This window comes from Herpailurus yagouaroundi, unplaced genomic scaffold (assembly GCF_014898765.1).
Source record: "Herpailurus yagouaroundi ecotype Mexico unplaced genomic scaffold, PumYag 197, whole genome shotgun sequence".
In the NCBI taxonomy this organism is placed as follows: domain Eukaryota; kingdom Metazoa; phylum Chordata; class Mammalia; order Carnivora; family Felidae; genus Herpailurus; species Herpailurus yagouaroundi.
Genome location: NW_024412428.1, coordinates 19523966 through 19547267, shown reverse-complemented (window position 1 = coordinate 19547267; position 23302 = coordinate 19523966). Strand labels below are relative to the sequence as shown.

The 23302-nt window shown below is 35.8% G+C and overlaps 1 protein-coding gene across 1 annotated transcript in view; it reads right to left on the bottom strand.

Annotated features, from left to right (window-relative positions):
• The window catches only part of INTS6 (integrator complex subunit 6), an 88480-nt gene that overhangs the window by 26440 nt on the left and 38738 nt on the right, over positions 1-23302 (bottom strand). Inside the window, exon 5 of the mRNA XM_040448340.1 lies at positions 5155-5338. Within this exon, the coding sequence (XP_040304274.1) occupies positions 5155-5338 (184 nt within the window). The remainder of the gene's footprint in view (positions 1-5154; positions 5339-23302) is intronic.

Sequence of the window (23302 nt, the reverse complement as noted above, 5' to 3'; positions counted from 1 at the left end):
ATCAGCCACATATGGCTACTGAGAACTTGAAATATGACTAGTCCAAATTTAGATGTATACTAACCATAAAATATACACCTGATTTTGTAAAGTTAATAGGAAAAATGTAAACTATTTCAATAATTTTTAAATATCATTTTCATGTTGAAATATTTTTATTTATTGACTTAAAAGATATTAAAATTAATTTCACCTTTTAAGTGACCACTATAATATTTATGATTACATATGTAACTTGTATCATATTTCTCTCATAGGTGTTGATCCAAACCAATGGTGAAAACCTTCAAACATCTTACAATGTTATCTGCAATTAGGTCACTATGAAAACAGTCCTACTATTTTTTCTGATTCCATCAATTATTTCCAAATACAGTTATATGATTATATTTGACCTATCAAATTACTCATATCAGTTTATATTTAACATGTGATTTGCGAAAGGCTACTCAGAAACGAAAACATTAGGCAGTAGTAGGATTCAAATCCTCAGAGTCAGCTCTACTTAGAAAAACAAGTATCATATAACAAACAACTTACCTGTATGCAATAATAATAGTCGTAATCATAAAAATATCAACCAATTACTGAGTGTCTACATGCCTGGCACTATTCTACTTACTTTATCATATTAATTTATTTAATCCTAACCACAACTGTATGGGTTACTTTCTTCATTTTATAAGTGAGAAAACTAAAGCACAGAGAGGTTAATTTATCCAAATTAATAACAGCAGTACAGCCAAGAGTCAAACCCTTACAGGTTATTAGAAACTTTAATCTGGGTATACTCTTTTCCCTGGAAATCATGATGTTAATTTGAAATTAGTATTTTAAAAAGAATGCCTAAAGGGAACCACACTTATTTGAAAGAATTGGCAGATTAAAATATTTTTGAGTCAAACATATATAAAGCAATATATAGAAAGGCTGATCATCTTAATACACAAAGTATTTAGAAGATTATATAGAGGCTGAATATCTTATTTCGTTAAATTTAAGCATATTCCTAAGAAGTCATAAAAAAAAAACCAAAAGTTTCTAAAGTGTAATTGTAGCAATTCTCTCTGCTCTTCTAACCTGTGTCATCATCGGTTGATTAGAAAAACATGAGTAAATGAGTTATAATCTTAGTATAAAATAGAATTACAAAGATACTTTATTAAAATTAAAGAAAAAGCTAATAAACTTAAGTTTCCTGGCAAGTAATAAAAATCCATTAATTCCTTTGAAAGTTAAAGAGGAAATAGGAAATTTTGGCATCTTTACAAAGTAAGCCTATATCCTATGTAATATTTCTTTTATTCTCTAGATCAAAACTCATCTCTTGTACTGTACGACCCTTTGTATTGAAGCAATAAGTTTCTAGGATCACTGCTTATGTTTGTGAGACAGGCACACACCTCACAGTCAAGAAGCTGGCTCACTTATTGTTGTGTAGAGTCCACAAAAACATCAAACTAAATAAAGTGAGTCTAAAGGCAAAAGTGCAAAAAAATATTCTCCCACAGAAGCCTACTACACCAGCATTTTAGTCAAATGGAAAAGAGATAAAAAGAATATTTCCAGTAAGTTGAGCAACAGTCCTTGTAGAGGCTAAGAAAGTTAAACTGATTTACTCTACAATCTTACACAATTTTTGTAAAATGCTTCTACCATCATCTCCATTGAGCATTTTCTGACTTGATAGCACTGTACCGCCTCCAAACCTGCTTCTCCCTGGTGTGCCACCTCAGTCCATGTCATAGCCATTTACCTCCAATATTCAGGTCATCCTTGATTCATTCTTCCCTCACTGCCTTCATCCTTAGTTCCCCTTTGCATCAGACCACCTCTCACCACCCACAAACCCAGCACTTTAGACCAAAGTACTGTCATCTCTTAACCAGCCTCTCTGTTTCTATTCTTGCCACTTTACGCTATATTCTCATCCAACAGCTGAAGTGATCTTTCAGATAAGGAAATCAGATGTCACCTCCTATATAAAAAGCCCCAGTGCTTCTCGTCATATTTGGAAATAATATTTATTATAGCCTAAAAGGTTATTTGATATTTGTCCTTTGCCTACTGCCCTAAACCCACCTGTTTACTCTCTACTTCACATCAGCCTTCCTGCCGCTCACCAAAATACAGAGTGTGTTCCTTCCCTTACTACATCTCTCTGTATGGTTTACTCCATTATTCAGATCTTTGCTCAAATGTTAAGTAGACTTACTGTGAGGGATCATTTTACGATATATAAAATATCAAACCATTATGCTATATACCTGAAACTAATACGCTGTAGGTCAGTTCTACCTCAATAAAGATTCAGTGAACATGCTGTAACAATAATTTTAGAGAGATTAGTATTTTTAAGACACAACTAAGATTGACTTAATCCCTATTAAAACAAGCGGCTTTACCTTTAAGGTTAGAGATATACAAATGTAATTTATAAAATAAATGTTGTTGGGGCACCTAGGTGGCTCAGTTGGTTGGGCAACTGACTTCACCTTCAGCTCAGGTCATGATCTCACAGGTCGTGAGTTCGAGCCCTGCGTCGGGCTCTGCGCTGACAGCTCAGAGCCTGGAGTCAGCTTCGGATTCTGTGTCTCCCCCTCTCTCTGCCCCTCCCCTGCTCATGCTCCCCCTCTCTGCCCCTCCCCTGCTCATGCTCCGTGTCTCTCTGTCTCTCAATAATAAATAAACGTTAAAAAAAAAAAACTCTTTAAAAAAATAAATAAATGTTTTATTTCTTTAAACAAGTATAATAATCTCCGAGGATAACTAATATATTAAATTGATTCAAACTAGGAGGGGTAAGCGTATCTTTTAGGTTTATGGCTTAAAAAAAAAAAAGTCACCTCCTCAAAAGACCTTCTAAGAACACTCATTCTCTGCCTCAAGTTATTCTCTACACCCTTACCCTACATTTTCTTCATAGTAAGTAGCACTCTCCAAAAGTGTCTATTCATTTTATGATTTTATCTATCACACAGTCCAAAAAAGTAACCTTTGCTTATTATTGTTCCTGCTGTATTTCCAGCACCAAGAACAGTTATATAGAGTGGATACTCATTCATTAGCTGATAATAAAAGAAAATTGCTTACAATGACAATTATATAATTTTTTTAAAGTACACATAGAAAACATAACAAAATACTAATGATTTTGGCAACACAGGCACATTTCTTTCCAACTTTTCCTTAGTAAACAAGAATTATTCTATGAAGGCAAAACAAATGAACATACACTACTCTTACCATTAAGTTTAAAAATGCACAGGAATTGTTAGTAGTGATTATATATCTGGATAGTGCAATACTAGTGGGTTTAACTTTTCTGTTCTTTCTACTTTTCTAGTGCTTTATCCTCAAAACTTTCGTTAGTAAAACTTTCGTTTTAAAATAATAAAAAAGGAATACATATTATTCAGATCTATGAAAAGGTGAGTGGCATTGAGCAGCTTCTCATTATTGCTATAGCAAGAGCATGAAAAGAGGCAAATAAACCACTACATCAGGAGACATTGAGGATATGTATTTGGGGAAGCTTTTCCTGACCAAGGCTTCTGGGTCATTGAAAGATATTACCAAGGGTGACTTCATCTGGAGATGTTCCTTTCAAAGAATAAGCAGAATAGCTTTAGTACATTACTGCCAAAGGCAAGGATATTAACCACTACATGATCTCTCAGGTTCACTGCAGACCCTCTCTGCTTATACCACTCACTTCATTTCACACTCTGAATATTCTTGATTCTAGAAGACCAAAGTTACAGTACATATAGTCCCATAACTTTATCCTAATTCTGAGTAAATAATATATAGTAAAAAAATTTCCAATGCAAAAGTGTTAATTACAGCTTCAAGGACTTCAATCTGTTAATTAAAAACTAGAACTAAAAAAAAATTATATTATCTATCTACCTATCTATGTATAGAGATAGATAGATAGATAGATAGATAGATAGATAGATAGATGTATCAGGATTTTAGGAAGTAAGTCAGTTCAAGGCTAAAAACTAAACTTTTCTGAATACAAATGTGAATCTACCCATAGAACAATTGGGGCTGTCACTGAAAAATATTATTCATGCACAAGGAATTGTTAGCAGTGAATTTTCACATTTCGATAGACAGGTTTTCCCTTTAAGATGTATGTATATAACTTTTTTTTTAATATAAATTAAACTGAAAGAATTATAAGAGTTCACCAGAAAGTACTTCTATAAATAAGAACATTTAATAATGTGAAAACAACTTCTTAATTATCTACTTTACATATCTGTGTAGGGACCTGTTTTGTCTGTGAATTTTGCAGATTTCCAAACTCCCCACAGAATTGAAGAAAGGTACCTAAAATGTTAATTAAATCTCGTATTTTCCTTTAAACTGATACAGCTGGCTATGACTGTGTCTGGAGACTAATAATGTCACAGGCCTCTGACACAGGTGAAATAGTGGTATGCCAGACCTGGACATTTTAGTATCAAATTCCTTAGATGAGAACTAAAATGCTCCGTGAAAGCAAGAATACCGTTGCCTGTCATACTCACTACTGAAGTCTGAAAGCATAAGATAGTGTTTCATACACAGTAGACACTCAATACCTATCAGTATGAATTTAACCCACCTGCTGACCAATTCCACATTACAGAAGTTCTGAGTCTGTTACATATTTTCTTTCAAGAGTATCATTACTGTTCACTTAACACAGGGACCAGATGGGTAAGACCTCGCTACCTGGTCCTCTAACCTGCTATCCAGCTTTCTCTTTGCCTCTAGGGGAAACAGCACTTAACCAGGCATTGATCATTATATGGTTGATGAGATGATTCTCAAAATTCTCCGCATTTTTCACAGAAAATAATTCTGCCACACTTGTAAATACTGGTAATCTTTATAGAGAAGAAAAAAAGTTTAACAACTTCAAATACCAGCACTTTCTATATGGGTAGAGGAAAAAGACCACTCATTTCAGATCCAATAGTATTAAACCCCATTCAAATCAGATCACAGACATTCATCAATGGATTTTTAAAACCATGTAGGTCTACTAATTCCTACCATTAGCGTGTTGAACGACAACATGGAGTTTTTGAAATGTGCATTTTAAAACATTCAAACTCTGCCTTAACTCACTGGATTACTGCCAGGAGAAAAACTTACCGCCTGTCACTTCACACATTGGTGTGATCGCAGAGTCATCTAAAGGCACACCTGTCAACTGTTCTGATTCTACTGACATGGTGCCAGGCAACCGCAACACTAGTGCAAAGAGTCTCTGATCCCAACGAAAAGGTTCCTTGGTCAATTCACTTCCAGGCAAAGGAGAATTAAGAGGTAAATGAAGCTGAAAATAAGGGGGGAAAAAGGTAAGATTTCCACATGATGTTTTTCTCAAAAGGCCACATTAATTACACGTATATTAAAACTATGTATCACGAGTCTCCTATCACTCAAAAAACAAGCTCAAGAACAAAAGCTTATACAGATACAGCTAAAATAAGCACATGAGACATAGTTACTTCATTCTCCTAAGTTTTTACTCTAAAGACCTCGATTGAAAAAAATCTGTTACTGTAATGCTTTCCAGATTTCCATTCAACTGACCACCAAGTGCTGGACTGCTTCCAAATAAATCATTTCATTTAATCATTAAAACAAGCCTATCACAAATATCTTATTATTCCTGTTTTCTAGATTAAAACAATGTCTTGCAGAGAGTAAGTGATTTGGCCACCTGGGTCCAAGTCACTGCTTTTTCTATTACACCACAGCAGCCTCAAACATCTCCAGTTAATAATTTTAATTATGCTCTATTTGTGACAAAACATACATTCCCCAAAGCACCTGCATAAAAGTAAATTTTGTCACTCTAATTACATGTTAAATGTATTAAAGATAATGATTCTTCCCACATCTGAGTAAACGTAGAGGGTTTTTATTTCTCCATGTGTTTTTTAATAGATGTGTTTTCCCAACCCCATCAGACCTGCTAAAATAGAATCTAGGATTCTTCAGAATCTTCAAAAGCTTTGAAGTAATTCTAATGGGTACCTCTGCACCAAAAGAGTAATAGTGTACCAGGAGAATCCACACATTAATCTTAGAGTAACTAAATGGGGACAACCAGACAGAATATGTATCAAGAAGTGACCCAATAGCAAGTGCGTAACACTGAAAGGAAAGAAAAGGGGAAAGGGAAAACTAGGCTGAACCTAATCAAGCCTTTCATTCTAAATACCAGTTTACAGGGACTACTGGGGAGAGGGGATCAAGTTAAATACCACCCCAAGAAGCAAGAAGTCAAAGCCAGCAAGTGGGACAACCTACAGGGCAGAGGAGGACCTGATTTCTCCAATAAATCAATGGCCTGAAAACGCAGAGTGGGAAGTGGGGAGGGCTGGTGGAATATTATAGATAAAATGAAGCAATCAAAAGCAAAGATTTGAGACAATTGGGGAAATTTGGAATAATATTACTGGAATTATTAATTTTTTAAGTGTGAAAATGACATGGTGCTTAGGGAAAAAAAAATCTTTATTACTTATATAATTTATAGAAAAATAAAGCCTGGGATCAGCATACTCAGGATTTATTTAGAGTTTTCTCTAAAATACAGAAAACACTTAATTTTTTAACTTTTTCTTAATGTTTTATTTTTGACAGAGAGACAGTACGAGCAGGGGAGGGGCAGAGAGAGAGGGAGACACAAAATCCAAAGAAGGCTCCGGGCTCTGACCCATCAGCACAGAACCTGAGCGGGACTCAAACTCCCAAACCACGAGATCATGACCTGAGCCAAAGTTGGACATTTAACCGACTGAGCCACCCAGGGGCCCCCAGAAAACACTTTAAATCAACACCTCTAAATTAACTGCCAAAGTTTATACTGCTTTGGTCATACAGCGAACTTAATTGTATTGTTTACAGCCTTTCTATTTCTTAACAAAGAAGATTTGTAATCTTGATAAATTGGGAATTTAAGTCATTCTACACTGACTTAAGACTCAAGTTTCTTCATGAGTTACATTAAACCATTAAAAAAAAAATCAGATTCTATTCTAGGAAGAGAATTCCTAGTGAAGCCCTGCTAAACTGGCACCTCTCTCCAAAAGGTTCATGCCAAGAGAATATGCTGCAGGATCAAAATCAGCCAAGGTTTTGTGACCATGGCCAGGAGTCATGAGCTTTTCCTCTGGCACTGATCCTACTTAAAGCAGAAGTCAGTGGCAGTAAGGAATGTTGAAGAAATCTGGGCCAGGATGTTCTGTGATGAAGGTTCCCTAACCTCAAAGGCTCCGTGACTCTCGGAAAACAGTTCAGGAACTCCAAGCCCTTGCTAATATTACCACACTGCCAAGAAGACAAAGAGGAAAAGCCTATTTCTATCAGCTCCTTTACTCCAGACCAGTTACCTCTGTACCTGGGAAGCACAACGATTTGGTGCTTGGTCATTTTCTCTCTAAGATCACAAAAACATCAAAGCACAAGTGGCACTGGAGGAAGAGGGTTTTGAACTGTTAACAGAATTACTCTGGATGTCATGAATACATGGAATTGTCTCAAGAATCCAGTGGATAACAGCACTGCACAGACCTCATATATAAGCAGCAGACAGCACACTGACAGACCACAAACTATATACACATACACACGAAACTCATCAAGTAATAATCTCTCTCCCTCTCTTCCTGCCCCTCCACACACACACACACACACACACACACACACACACACACACACACATCAGATAATGATAAGCATCTACAAGGGAGACAATACACAACGAAATAACTGGCCTTTGTAGAATGCCAGATCTGGAATTTATTTCAAATACATAAATCAAACAACTAAGAATGGTCATAACCATATTTTATACATAGTTATATTAATTTTATAAACTTGTCAAATTTTTATTCATTTTTCTATTTATCATTTCCCCTTCCCCATATCACAACTACCCTTTCTCATCAACAAAGAGGAGGGATAAAAAAGCCCCTATAGCTGAAATGTGCTAGTAAAACTGGAAGGAGCGATGGCAGGCAAACAGGGACAGGACAAAGGGCCTGAAGGAAAAATATTCTTAGGAAGGTTGAATTACTCCAAAGCTAAAGTCTACAGCTGAAATTCTAGCAATGTGTTAAAATCACAAATGGAGGTCTCTCTCAATATATGGACTTTGAGAATCAAGGCAAATTGCACATAAATCAAGAAAAATGTTAAAATTAACCATAAAAAATGTACAAAATTATGAACAGGTTATTTCCCAACAGTGAAAAATGGGGGGGGGGGAACCCTGAGAAAATCCATATGGCCACATAATACAAATTACAATACTGAGGAGATACCATTTCACACCCATCGTATTAGCAAAATTTTAAAGGTTGACAAAAGTGATGACAAGTATATATAGCAATGGGAACTTTCCATCACTCCTACATACAATCATTTTGGAAAATAATTTGATAAGCTAAAGTTGAGCTTACACTAGGACCCACTAATGCCACTTCTAGTTATACGTCTTAGAGAAACTCTCATATATTTTTACAAGAAGCCATGTAAAAGAATACTGTCTACAACATTATTTGAAACAGGAAAACAGGAAACAACCTAGAAGTCCAGTAAAGGAATCAATAAAAAAACTGTGTCTGTTTATAAACCAGAGTTAAAATGAATAAATGAGACCTCTAAGATCCAATATGAATAGATCTCAAAACAATATTTTTTAATATAAAATACATACAATTCATGCATGCATACGTAAAATAACATAAATCATGTATGGACAGCTTGATATATTTTCACAAGTTGAATGTCCTTGTGTAATTAGCATTTATATCAAGAAACAGAACCTTACTAATTTATGCCCCCTCCAGTCATTATCCCTCTCCAATTGATCAGTTTTTCTTGATTTTGAACTTTATATAAATGGAATTATAGAATATGGTCTCTCTGGTTTATAGCCTCTTCCATTCAATATTATGGGGGTGAGATTCATACTCCTGCATATAAGTGTAGATCATTCATTCCCACTGCCATATAGTGTGTGAGTCCGAGAGAGAGACAGAAGGAAAGAGGGATAGAGAGAGAATATGTACTGGAATTTATCTACTTTTTTGTTGATAAGCACTTAGGTTGTTTCTAGTTTGGGTATATTATAAACAGTACAACTATGAAATTAAAGCATGTATTTATGAAAAACATTAAGTATGCATTTCAGTTGGTATATACCTAGGAGCAAAGGTGCTCTTTTGTGAAGTGCCTGTTAATGTCTTCTGTCTACTTTTTAAAAATTGAGTTACCTGCCTTTTTTTATTTATTTGAAAAATTATTAATATATCCTGAATGAGTCCTTTGTTAGATATACATATTGTAAAGATCTTCTCCCACTTTGTGACCTCTATTACTATTCTAGTGGTAGCTTTTTATAAATTTATTATAAGATCTTATTTATATTAAGTTATATCTTAATATCTTATTTTTCTTCCATAGTTAGCACTTGTTGTGCCCTCAAAGATCATGAAAATGTTCTTCTATTTCCTAAAAGCTTTATTATTTTACCACTTACATTGAAACCTGAAATACACCTGGAATTGAGTTTGTTATATAAGGTAGAAATGAAGGTGGATTTTTTTTTTCTCAAATGGATATCCAAATGACATGCTACTGAAAAGAACATCTTTTCTCTGCTGTTCCAAAATACCATCTTGTTCTTACATTGGGCAACACTACAAGTGTGAGTCTATTTGTGAATCAAAACAGTATCAGATGAAAAGAAAGCAAGATGCAAAATGGCATACATAGAAAAGCATTTGTATGCACTGTTAAACAAGTACTTCGCCTTTTTTACATATGTTTAACATGTGCATGTAGCAAAAGAAATAAAAATGAACTAAAAAGCTACAGACAAAATTCATGATGGGGTGGGGATGAGGAAGAGGGAAGAAAGTTAACACTGAGTACAATGTTCTTTCATTCACTAAATTTTTAAAATTTTTTTAAGATTTTATTTTGAGAGAGAACAAAACACATCATTATTGAATCATAATCAATAATAATTATTGAAACCATAATCTACATTTTTAAAAATCAAGTGTTGACATTATCAACAATAGCCAAGCTATGGAAAGAGCCCAAGTGTCATCGAGTGATGAATGGATAAGGAAGATGTGTTATATCTATACAATGGAATATTACTCAGCCATCAAAAAGAATGAAATCTTGCCATTTGCAATGACGTGGATGGAGCTAGAGTGTATGATGGTAAACAATATTAATCAGTCAGAAAAAGTCAAATACCATATGATTTCACTCATACGTGGAGTTTAAGAAACAAAACAGATGAACATATAAGAGGGGTGACAGAGAGAGAAACAAACCATAAGAATTAGCTCACAATGATAGAAAACAAACTGAGGGTTGATAGAGGGGGTGGTTGGGGGATGGGTGAGATAAGTATTAAGGAGGCCACTTGTAATGAGCACTGGGTGTTGTAAGTGATGAGTCACTGAATTCTCCTGAAACCAATATTGCACCATATGCTAACTAACTAGAATTTAAATTAAAAATTGAAGAAGTAGTCCCATTATCACAGAATAGGAAAAAAATAAAAATCAAGTGTTGAAATATCCATATTTAAAAAAACTAATTTATTAAATGGAAAAAAAACTTTAATTATGAAAATAAGTACTTTTAGAAAAAAATTTTGAAGCATCCATTTAAAAATCTAGTGATTTTAAGCCACTAATCAGTATATCTTATAAACAATTTATATTGTTTTTACAAAGCGTCCTATGCTTTTCCCCTAGTTACTCTTTTATCCAAGGAAGACAGCAATATACTCTCTCCCTTTTGCTGTTCTCTCCCAATTCTCAAATACATGAGAATAACAATAAAAATACACAATAATTAATAGCTAGCATATTGAGCACTTACTATGTGCCAAACACCATTCTATGGGCTTTTCATATAATATTTATAACAAAACAACACGGTAGGTACTATTACTATCCCTGCTGTAGAGATAAGTTGTAATATAAAATTCCATGTCAAGAGAAATCAGCTTGGAGAATACATACTCAAATAGTCCCTGCTGTATAATCAAGTTGAGAGCATCTAAGGACTGCAAGTTTTAAGAATTGGATAAATCATGCTCAATTTAACAATACAATAATTCTTCCATAATCATGGTATTGGTCTTTATTAGGGTCTTCATAAAATTATACTTGGCAAATTTCAGTCTAATGGACTAACAAAGAAAATTATTGTTTATACTAACAAAGTTTTATTTTTACTTGTATACAATTGAGGTTTTCTATATTATTTTAAATGATTCATTTCACTGATACCACCATTACAGACATTTTTGTAATTATCTTGGTAGCTGACAGAAAAGAAAACAACTCCAACTTAAATTTAGCAAGACTGCTCTATTTTCCCTCTTTCCTTTGGAGATCTATCTTCCTGCCTTGCCTGCCTTTTCACCTCTGAATCTTTCCTGAACTTCTTATTTAAAAAGAACAAAATTTATTTCGCCATAGATATAAAAAGTCAAGGGCAGGGGCACCTGGGTGGCTCAGTCGGCTAGGCATCCAATTCTTGACTTCAGCTCAGGTCATGATCTCACAGTTCGTGAGTTCAAGTCCCATGTCGGGCTCTGTGCTGACTGTGAGGAGCCTGCTTGAGGTTCCCTCTCTCTCCACCCCTTCCCCTCAAATAAGTAAACTCACCAAAAAAAAAAAAAAAAAGTTAAAAAAATAAAAGTAAAAGGCAGATTAGGTAGGTGATAGTTCATCATTAGTCCTGCTCAAACTTCGTTATAAAAGTACAATTTGGAGGCGCCTGGGTGGCGCAGTCGGTTAAGCGTCCGACTTCAGCCAGGTCGCGATCGCACGGTCCGTGAGTTCGAGCCCCGCGTCGGGCTCTGGGCTGATGGCTCAGAGCCTGGAGCCTGTTTCCGATTCTGTGTCTCCCTCTCTCTCTGCCCCTTCCCTGTTCATGCTCTGTCTCTCTCTGTCCCAAAAATAAATAAACGTTGAAAAAAAAATTAAAAAAAAAAAAAGTACAATTTGTCCTTTATTCAATTGTTTTGTGTTTGATCACAGTTCAGACCGTAATTATTTGTGACTGTGCTAAGAATGGACTAAGGCTTAACTTCGCACTGAGCACCTACTAAAGCATGGCACTGTGTCAAGATTTAATAAGAACTATACCAAAGCCAAATAATATTTGAGACATTTTAGCTGGCTCACCTTAAGAAAAACTACTATAAAACCTCAGATAACCAGAATTCTTACACATTACTACTTATTCTTTAAACGTGCAGAATGTAAAAAATAAAAGTTAACAAACAGTAAAAGAAGATAAAACATTTATTGTTAAAACATCTTTAATTCAGGAATCAAGCAGATCTTCCCGGCACACAGCCTAACTGGCTCCTGGATGAGAACCACACCAGAGCCGAAGACGAGAACCAAGACTGACGAATCTGTACCAACACTTAGGTGGCTTCCCCTTGCACTTACTTGGATATTCTGCCGCCTGGTCCTGTTACTGAAGTAATTCAAATAACATGTCCTTTAATAATACTTCCCACCTTATGTTTTAATAACCTATTTACCAATCTCACCAGTTTGAGAGAGGGCAGGGTCAGGGATCTTACTCTTTTCTGTGTCCCCCACCCCCCATCATAGTACCTGTCCAATGAAATCAATGAGGTCCTACAGCCTAAGGAAAAGCACAAGAATAAGGGGGGCAGAGTGAGGGCAGCAATGAGAACCCGAGCACCTCCGAGTCCTGCCAATAGGAAGACCTGTACTCCCCCCACCGCAACGCACTTATGGATGGAGATGAAGACACACAACACAGACTCTATGGTAATGTTTGTGGTGGGTCACAGAGCCAAGGAGTCTCACCTCCAAGGCTGGAAAGAGGATTCTCTTGCCGTGTATGTACTTAATCTCTATGACCCTTGTATGTGCTCACACAGAACGGACACAAAGACATGAGCTGCAAAACCTGTGTGGCACCTACAGCAGGGGATGGAGAAACAACCATTCCATATGTTGAAGACATAAGAAGTACTCCACCTAACTTAGTGTACAATACTCATAATGAGAATTTACATATGGACATACTTCACTGAGGCCTACACAGAATATAACCACCAAATTCTTGCCTTATTCAGAAATACAAAGACCGTGACCATGTATCATTTCTTGCAAAATTTTTTGATCTCACACTCCAAGAGTAAAGTACAAGGGAGAGAAACTGAAGATTTTAAGAAAGCCTTTAAGAATGAGTAAGGTTTTAATATGGGGGAGACAGGAACAACATTCAGGGAAAGTGAGCACGTGGGGAAAGAAACCAGAAGCATTCAGGAAATTAGAGCCGATTTTGGGTCAAGTTTAGAGGAAATATAAAGGAATGAAAAGAACTTTTTCTTCAACTGCTAGTCATTCCCTAGTCTCTCCAGTCCACTAAAACAATTCTCACACTAAGTCACCCATGATCTTTTTTTTTTTTTTTTTTTGGTCATTGTGGTAAATGACAAGTGTGGAAAGCGTGCCAGTCCTAAGTCTTAACAGGCCTCACAGTTTCACTATCACCCTCTCGGGAGCCAGCCACCACATGAAGAAGCTTGAACTAGACCACTGACTAATGAGACATCACGTGGAGATAGAAGCCACAGGGACAAGCAGCAAAGTGCCCAGGCAACAGCGAGAACCAAGGCCCCAGACTTAGGAAACACCATCTTCAGTGTTCCAGCCCCAGTTACGCACCCAGCTGAATGAAGTCAACCCACAGAATCTTGAGAATAATAAACTGTTGTTTCAAGCCTCTAAAATGTATGATGATTTGTTACACAGAAATAGATAATGGTGCCATTAAATCTAGTGGAGAGTTTTCACATTTAGCTTCCCCCCACCAGCATTCAAAAAACTATTTACAACTCTTTAGAAAGACACTCTTCCTTTCCCTTTCACGCTAGAATATTCTCCCGGTTTTCCTCCTCTGGCTGTTCTTCCGTCTTCCTCCCTCACCCACAACCCAGACTAAACCTCCAATACCATTAAATGCAACAGATCCTCAAGGCTTAGTTTTAAGCCTTGGCCAATTTATACTCTAAACCCTCAACCCACCTACCCACAGCTTCGTTTACTATCTATACTCTGATAATATTAAACATTTTCAGATGCCCAGCCTAGATCTTTCTTCTGAGCACCAAATATTCTTCTGTCTACTTAACCACCTTCCCCTTGAATGGGTCAAAGGTACCTTAAACTCAACATGTTCAAAACTGAACTCGTGATTTTCCTCCACCCAAAATGATACTCTTTCAACATTTCCTAGCTCAATGAATGCTACCATAATCTCTCCAATATTGCAAGGAGTCAATTCCCTCTTCCTTACATCTTCAAATGTACTACGTGTAAGCAAATTTGGTTGATTTAACCTTCTAACTACCTCTGAAAATGACTGCTTCTTTCTATCTCTTCCACCGTCACCAAGTTCCTCGGCCAAGCTATTGGCAGAACTGATGCAACAAAGCCTAAATGGTCTTCCAACATCCATTTGTCTTCCTCTCCTCCACCGAGTACCTCCAAATAAAACCCTTGGATGGCCTCCTATTGCTTTTATACTGTAATAACATTATTTGCCATTGCTTCAAAGCCCCTTATGTGGTCAAGCCCAAGCTTCTTTTCCATTTTATACAATGATCCCTTTTCTTTAACGCTCTAAGTCACATTAGTCTTTTCTAGGCTTGTTCTCAAAACATATTCCCTTTGGGAAAAGAGTCTTTGTACAGTCCCCCCACCTGATATGATCACCTTTCCCACTTTTTGCGTAGTAAATCTTACTCACCTCTTCAGATCTTAACTTTCCATGACCTCCTTGACTAGAACTAGTGTGCCCTTATTGTAAGCTCTTATGGCACATTTTTCTCTTTTTTGCAGGATATATTCTTGCAATTTTACTTTTATCTGTGTGATATTTTTATTAATGTTTGTCTTCTCAACTAGACCAATGGGGGGTCGGGGGGGGAGGGCAGAGCTCCTGCTTGTTTTTTACTCATCATGTGATCCTCAGAACCTAGCACAGTGTCTGGTTCATAGAAGAAACTCAGTAAATATGGCTGAATGAATAAATGATGTATGGATAAGTAAGGTGACTGGCTAAACTGTGAAGGGTCCTAATCTAGTAGACGATAGAAAGCAATAAAACATTTTGAACAATAGAATAATGCACTCAAGTGGTGTGCTTTAGAATAATTACTGCCATGGTACAACAGATTGAAAAAAATAAAAAATTAGGAAGCTAATGTAATAGTTTAAGAAAAGCACCAGGGTGACTGATGGCAAAAGGAATAGGAACGAGAGGAAGAAACAAGTTAATGAAAGCAAAAAAAAAAAAGCAAGAGACTGATATAAAAAACAATTACAGATGAAAAAATATACAATATGTTATGTCCTAAGGCCATGACACTTTCTCTACCCCTGCTATTAAAGTGATGATTTAACATGCTCAAAATGACCAGAGTACTTAATATATAAAGCATAATTTTGTCAAACTACAAAACTAAATTTCAAATACACACACAACCAGAAAAGAATATTTTTCTTAAAAGATGTACAATAACATAAAACTACTCAAAACTGTTAAATACTGTCTCAAATGATAAAGAATTCAACATTAAAACTATAATCAATTATAAAGTATTAGGTCAGAAGTTTAATTTAAAAGCATGTTGGTAAAGAAACCTTAAAAAATAGTAAAAGCTTTCTGAATCATTATGAGGGTCATTATTTTCTAGGTAACTGAGAACACCTAATACTTCAAGTATGAAAAGTTTTCAAAAAACTTTCTACACTAAGTTATGTATATCCTTATCTTCTGGAAACAGACTGTACCCCCTAAAAATAATAAACTTTTCAAGAAGCAGAAAAAAAAAATTTAAAGACATCTTGTTCATACCAAATACTGCCCCAAGTCACACAGGAAGTTAACAGCCTGACAATTCATCACTTGCTAAACTCTGTACCAGATTTTCAACTAAATCTCCTGCTTAAATCATCTCATTCAGTCCTCCAACACACCTATTACTTATAACTTATGATTCTAAGGCCTATCATTAATTTAACATATTTCTTTGGTTCCGCAAAAGTTAACATTAAATGTGTATAAAAATTTCCCCCAACAACAGCACACAATTATCTATACAGCTCCATGACCCTTTCTTCTTCCAATACCACTAAGTTTGAGTTTCAGGATCATATAGTTTGAGTCTGTGTCTTCTCCATACTGGGTCTAGAGGTTCTTCTGAATCCCTTTTGGCTTTTAGAAATTAAGCAGAACATCAGTCATTTTTTATAGCTTGTTTAGCTCCTTCAGTTTAACCTTTAGTTTAACCTTTAGTTGAAGAGTATAATTCAAAGACTACCAGTGTTTCATCTGCATTTCCATTTGATTATTATCTCCATTTCAATTGTAAGTTACGAGATGATACAATGCCTCTCTTTAAAAAGTTGACTTTGGCCAAATGTTTGATTTCTCAGTAACAGTTCTTCATAATCAGGGAAAGTTTTACTTTCAGAAGTCTGCAATTCTAAGTGCCTTTCTTTGCCTCACCTATTTATTGCATGTCTATTCCATGTATCATGTTTTTTCTCACTTCAGTGTTAATTCACCATACGGCAATAAGTTCTCTGAAAATTTTTAAGCAAGAATTAGGAAGCCAAATTTCTGTTAAACTTCTGTGAAACTTCTCATTAAAAATACTTAACAATCAGATGTAATATATGAACTGTGTTTCGATTCTGATTCAAATAACTGTCAACATTTGTGAGACAATTAGGGAAACTGGGATATAGCCTAGATATTAGACTCTATTATTGATTGGATCCCTTATAATTTTTGGTAAGCTATAAATTAATTAAAAGTAATTTAACTTAATTATTTAAAACTTAAAATTAAATTTAAGGGCCCCTGGATGGCTCAGTGGGTAGAGCCATGTGACTCTTGATCTTAGGGCCGGGAGTTCAAGCCCCACATTGGGCTAGAGTTTACTTAAAAAAAAAAAAAAAAGATTAAATTTAAATTTAACAAAATGTCAAAATATATTTAAGTTTCATTTGGAGTATGGAACATTGCTGATGTATACAGACAGATACATTTTGCTGTCCTTAGATGTTAAAAGAGACATACAGAAGTTTTTATGAATGAAATGATAGTGTTTGGAATTTGCTTTAAAATATTCCCACCAAAAATGTGTATGGGGGGCGGGTAGGAGCAGAACAGATAAAAACAAGACCAACAAAATGTGTGTAACAATTGAAGCTGGGTAAGGGTTCTTGATGTTTGTTATTTTATTTTCCTTATTTGTATATATGTTTGAAAGCTCCACAGTAAAAGTTTTTAAAAAACTGGACATATGTGAATAAACACAATTAAAAATGCAAGTAATCAGAGCACCTGGGTGGCTCAGTCAGTTAAGCATTTGACTTCAGCTCAGGTCATGATTTCACGGTTTGTGAGTTTGAGCCCCACATCAGGCTCTCTGCAGTCAGTGCGAACCTGCTTTGGGTCCTCTGTCTGCCTCTCTCTCTCTGCCCCTCCTCTGCGTACTCTCTCTCTCTCAAAAATAAATAAACATTTAAAAATTTAATTTTTTAATGCAAATTAAGACTTTATGAAAAGAAAATGAGAATGGGAAGGAAATCTTACCTTCCTTTAGTAGCCCTTCTGTAAATATATTAGCCAAATGTTCATGTTAAACTGAAACATTTTAACTCTTTTAAGTAGAATATAAAAAATTCACCTAGGTACTGACAGCTCAGAGCCTGGAGCCTGCTTCAGATTCTGTACCTCCTTCTCTCTCTGCCCCTCCCCCACTCATACTCTGTCTCTCTCAAAAATAAACATTAAAAAAAAATTTTTTTTTAAATTTCACATGACATGAGGTGCTAGCAAAGCAAATAAGCAAACAGTTCAGCCTGAATGAGACCTCAATGACCCACACCTATGCCTAAAACATGCACTGACGTAGGCATGAGCAGATACGAGTCCATCACTTGTTACCTCCCTGCTGAAAAAGCCAACACATTTCTCCTGATTTCAGAAAAGCTGAAGAGGGTAGGGAATGGGTAGACAATGTTTCTTAGAATCAAAGAAATATGGAATTATCATTTGGAGGTGGGAGGAGGGTAAGAAAACCTTGATACAAAGAGATAGATACATGTGTCCAAGTTACTGCAGGTTTAGGAAAAAACAAGATTTAAACCCACCATCTCCCATTTTGCTATATCTTTGTTATTTATTGGATTCCCATCCAATGTTTACACTGTGCCATATACTGTCACCTTACTAAAATCTGTTTTTCTGTCTGACTTTATAGCAAATAATTCAGAATGCTGCTTTCTGGGTTCTTGTGTTTGCTTACTTACATCACAACTTTTGTGTATCAGCTTTCTAATCTTTACAATATATAACAAGGTTACACTCAGACACATATATACATACACATAAACAATGTTGGTTTACAGCAAAAATTAATAACTCACAGGGCCCCTGGGTGGCTCAGTCTTGGGCGTCTTCGGCTCAGCTCATGATCTCATGGTTTGTGAGTTCCAGCCCCGCATCGGGGCTGACAGCTCAGAGCCTGGAGCCTGCTTGGGGTTCTGTGTCTCATTCTCTCTCTGCCCCTCCCCCACTTGTGCTCTGTCTCTGTCTCTCAAAAATAAATAAATGTAAAAAAAAAATTCTTTTTTAGGGGCACCCGGGTGGCTCAGTCGGTTAAGCGTTCAACTTCAGCTCAGGTCATGATCTCATGGCTCATGAGTTCAAGCCCCGCGTCGGGCTCTGTGCTGGCAGTTCAGAGCTTGGAGCCTGCTTCAGATTCTGTGTCTCTCTCTGTCTGCCCCTCTCCCATCTTGTGTTCTGTCCCTCTCTTTCTCTCTCAAAAATAAATAAACATTAAAAAATTTAAAAAATATATTTTTTTAATAATTCACTATAAAATTTAAAGTCATATGATGATCTGAACATATGCATTAAAAACAGACAAAATTCAATACCCATTCATGATTAAAAAATAATAATAACTCAGCAAACTGGGGACAAAAGAGAACTTCCACAATCTGATAAAAGGAACATAACCAAAAACCTACAGTTAACATCACACTTACGTGGTAAAAGGTTTCACTCCCCACCCCATCTCCCAAGATAAGGAACAAGGCAAACATGTCCATCCTCACTGCTTCTACCAGCACATTTAGGCAAGAAAAGGAAATAAAAAGCAATCAGATATGGAAAAAGTAGAAGTAAAACTGTCCATATTCACAAACAACATGATTCTGTATGCTAAAAAATCTAGAAAAAGCTACTACATGGTATGTGAATTTAGGAAAGTCAGAGATTACAAGGTCAAAATACAAAAATCAACTGCATTTCTATGTGCTAGCAACAATCAGAAATTGAAAGCAAAAAGACCAATTAACAATAGCATCAAAATATATAAAAATCACATACATGTAAACTACATATATGAAAAGTACAAACACTGCCAAGAAAAATTAGCCTTAAAAATTCTGAGAGATATACCATCTCCATGGATTAGAATAACTAATAATGTAAGGTGTCGCCTTTTCCAAAGTAACTTTACAGATTCAGTGTAATTCCAATTAAAACTATAGCAGGTGGGGCAGCTGGCTGGCTCAGTCAGTAGTCAAGCATGGGACTCTTGATTTGGGGGTCATTAAGTTAAAGCCCTCCGTTGGGCATACAGCTTACTTAAAAAACAACTGTGGTAGGCTTTCTTGTAAAAATTATCAAGCTACTTCTAAAATGATATGGAAATTCAAAACACCTGGAATACACAGAACAATTTTGGGGGAAAAAAAAAAGCTGGAGACTTTAACTGACCTGTAGATTTATAAAACCAATAGACTAGACAGTGTTGTACTGGCAAGAGACAGACACAAAAATCAAAATAGAATAGAAAGCTCAGAAACAGACACAAATGGCCAACTGATTTTCAACAAAGATGCCACAACAATGCAATGGGGAAAGGATTATCCTTTTAACGAATGGAACTGACACAATTAGCTAATGATGTGTCAAAAAATGAAATCTCAATAGTTTCCTCCCATGAGACATAAAAATTCTAAATGAATCATGACTCTGAAAGTAAGAGCTTACACCATAAAACTCCTTGAAGAAAATATAGGGAAAAATCTTAGTAACACTGGGCTAGACAAAAATTTCTGTAACAGGATACAGAAAGCACAAACTATGAAAGAAAAAATTAATTTAAAACATTCGCTCTTCAAAAGACACTGTAAAAGGCAAGACATAGATTAATAGGAAATATGTGAAAAACATGTATCCAATAAAGGACATGTATCGAGAATATGTAAAAGATTCTTAAAATTCAGTACTAACAACACAATCCAATAAAAAATAGGCAAAGGTTATGAACACTCACTTCACCAAAGAAGATATACAGATGACATAAAAATATACGAGAAGATGTTCAACACCATTAGTCCTGAGGGAATGCAAACTAAAACGAAAATGAAATTCCACTACACACCCGCTATGTTGTCTAAAATTTAAAAGACTGACAAAATTCAAGTGTTGGAAGGATGGAGAGCAACTAGAACTCCCGTATATTCCTGGCAGGAATGCAAAAGTAGTACAGCCACCCCAGTGAACAGTTTGGCAGTTTCTTATAAAGCTCCATATACACTTAGCATATCACCCACCAGCTATACTCCTATGTATATGCCTAAGAGAAGTGAAAACTTATGTCCACAGAAGGACCTATACGCCAAGTACGCAGTGGCTTTATTCATAACGATCAAAATAAATGGAAAAACCTAAATGTTCTATCTAGTGACTGAATGAGCAAACTGCAGTATAGCTAGACACTGGACTATTACCTGACGATAAAAAGGAACAAACCACTGACACAGGAAGCTGTGTGGATGCATCTCAACAGCATTATGCTAAGTGAAAGAAAGCAAGACCCAACAGACTATGTATACTCCTGCGTCCACTTATGTGACATTCTAGAAAAGGTAAAACTAGATAGATAGACGGAGATAGACAGATAGACAGTCAGATACAGTGACAGAAAGCAGATCAGTTGTTTCCAGGAAATGACGACAGAAATTAACTGCAAAGGGGCATGGCGCAACAAAATGTTTTTGGAGTTATAAGACATATTTTACATCATAACTGTTGTTGACACAATGTTTATTTACTTCTGTCAAAACTCATGTTTTATACTTGAAAGTACTATACTTATACTGCATATAAATTATGGCTAAACAAAAAGGACAATAAAAACAACAACAAAGCAAACATAAACCAATACAAACAGAGTACCATATCCAGTGGCACAAAAAAAAAAAAAAAAAAAAAAATGGGCAAGTGGCAAAAATCTGCAGAGAATTAAAAGTTCCTGATTTCAAAGAAATTGGATCAGTTAGTAGTAGTTCCCAAGCTATGGCAGAGCTAAGAATAAGGCAACACTTATGATGTAACTGCTGAAAAATAATATACATATATAATCAAATGCTAAATTTTGCGGTATTTATAAGTGCTGTAAAAATCATTCATGGTATGTATATCAACTGAGTAGCTACTCTATGCCAGGCACTGGGGTTACTGTGGTAAACAAAAGGAACACACATTACCTGTAACTAGAGATTATGCTAAAGGCTATGAGGAAAAAGGGCTTTTGTTTTTTTAAAGGTCAAAACAAAATCTTAGGCTCCAGTCTTAACTAATGGAGATCACACCCACTGGTTAGTCTCTTGTCTTGATAAGTTTCTAAATATTTCTATATCCCCCTAAGACCCTGTCTTTCCTGACAGCATCAGCGTCGCCTTCCCTGTCTTCTCCGGCCTCTACGAGAATTAGAAGCTCTCCTTTTTGTACTGTAATAGAAAATAATAAAAACAGTAACATTTCTTAAGCTCTTATTATCTCATTTAATTATTACAACAACCATGAGATATAGTTATTATTGTCCCCGTCTTAAAAGCTGAGGAAACTAAAGCTTCAAACAAGAGAGAATTAGGTTACATCTTTAATGTAGGATTCCAGGTCTGGAGCAAAAATGCACAAGATAAACCTAGAACAAACTGTCATACTAGAAAGTAGTTTCGAAAGCTTTTAAAATAAAATTATTTTCTTTAACATACATCTTATTTCAGAAACTGCTAACTGCTTCTTAAGATCTAATCTCTCTTCCTTCTAATCAAAACCCCCAAATTTTAGCTAGACACATAGCCACCCAAGCAGAGATTACATGCTTTGTTCTGCCTCACTAAGTATGGTCAAGTTCTGGTTGATGGACTTTGCTTGGAGCTGCTACATACAAGTTTTACGTCACGCTCACATTAGGTGGCTGCCTGCCCTCCATATTCTTTACTCCTTCCCACAGGGTGAAATTCATTTGTAGCACTGAACTAGGTAGAGTACATTGTTAAACCAGTTACCAACTCTACACATAAAAGCAAAGACAAAACAAAAAAGGAGAAGGAACCTAGGACTTAGACACAGTTTGGAGCAAAACCACCCTACCTCCCACACCACTAACCACTTCTGTCTTTGATGTGAGAGAAAAATTGTCCATCTTTTTAAAGCCACTGTTACTTTTGTCCAATTACAGGAGCTGAACCAATACCCTAAAAAATAAATTTGGCAGAAGATTTTCAGAATTCTTGAAGGTTCAACTAGATGCCTGTCAGTTTGTTTGCTTTGTTGCAGAACATGCAGAGAGGCACAAAATGTGTATTAAAGGCAGAGAAGCACACGTTCTAAACCAAATTAATGATAAACGCCTTTGTGATTTAATAAATAGAAAGCTGGCACCTGCAGGATCAAGTCCCACTCTAATGCCAATTACTCAGATTTGCTCAGATAATATGGATGAAAAAAAGCTTCAAATAAAATGTTAACATTTTTGGTGAATCTGAGTATTTCTTAAATTTCGTTCCGCAAATATAACACAGCCTTAGTTCTTCCTCAGAACAAATAGTAACAACAACAACAAACCCACGTAACTAGGATTAGGCCCTTAAGTTTCATTTCAGTTTCCTCCTTCCCAGTAAATGTAGGAATAGTTCTAAGACTCAAAACTTAGTCCTTCAACTTCCTTTTTCTCCCTAAGGTTTTACCCTTCAACAGTTATAACCCTCAATTATTTTTCTGATTATTTCCATGAACAGTTGAACAGCCAAAGATACCAAAACTGAAATTATCTGGTTGAGAAGAAGGTATGTATATGCAAGAAATCTACTAT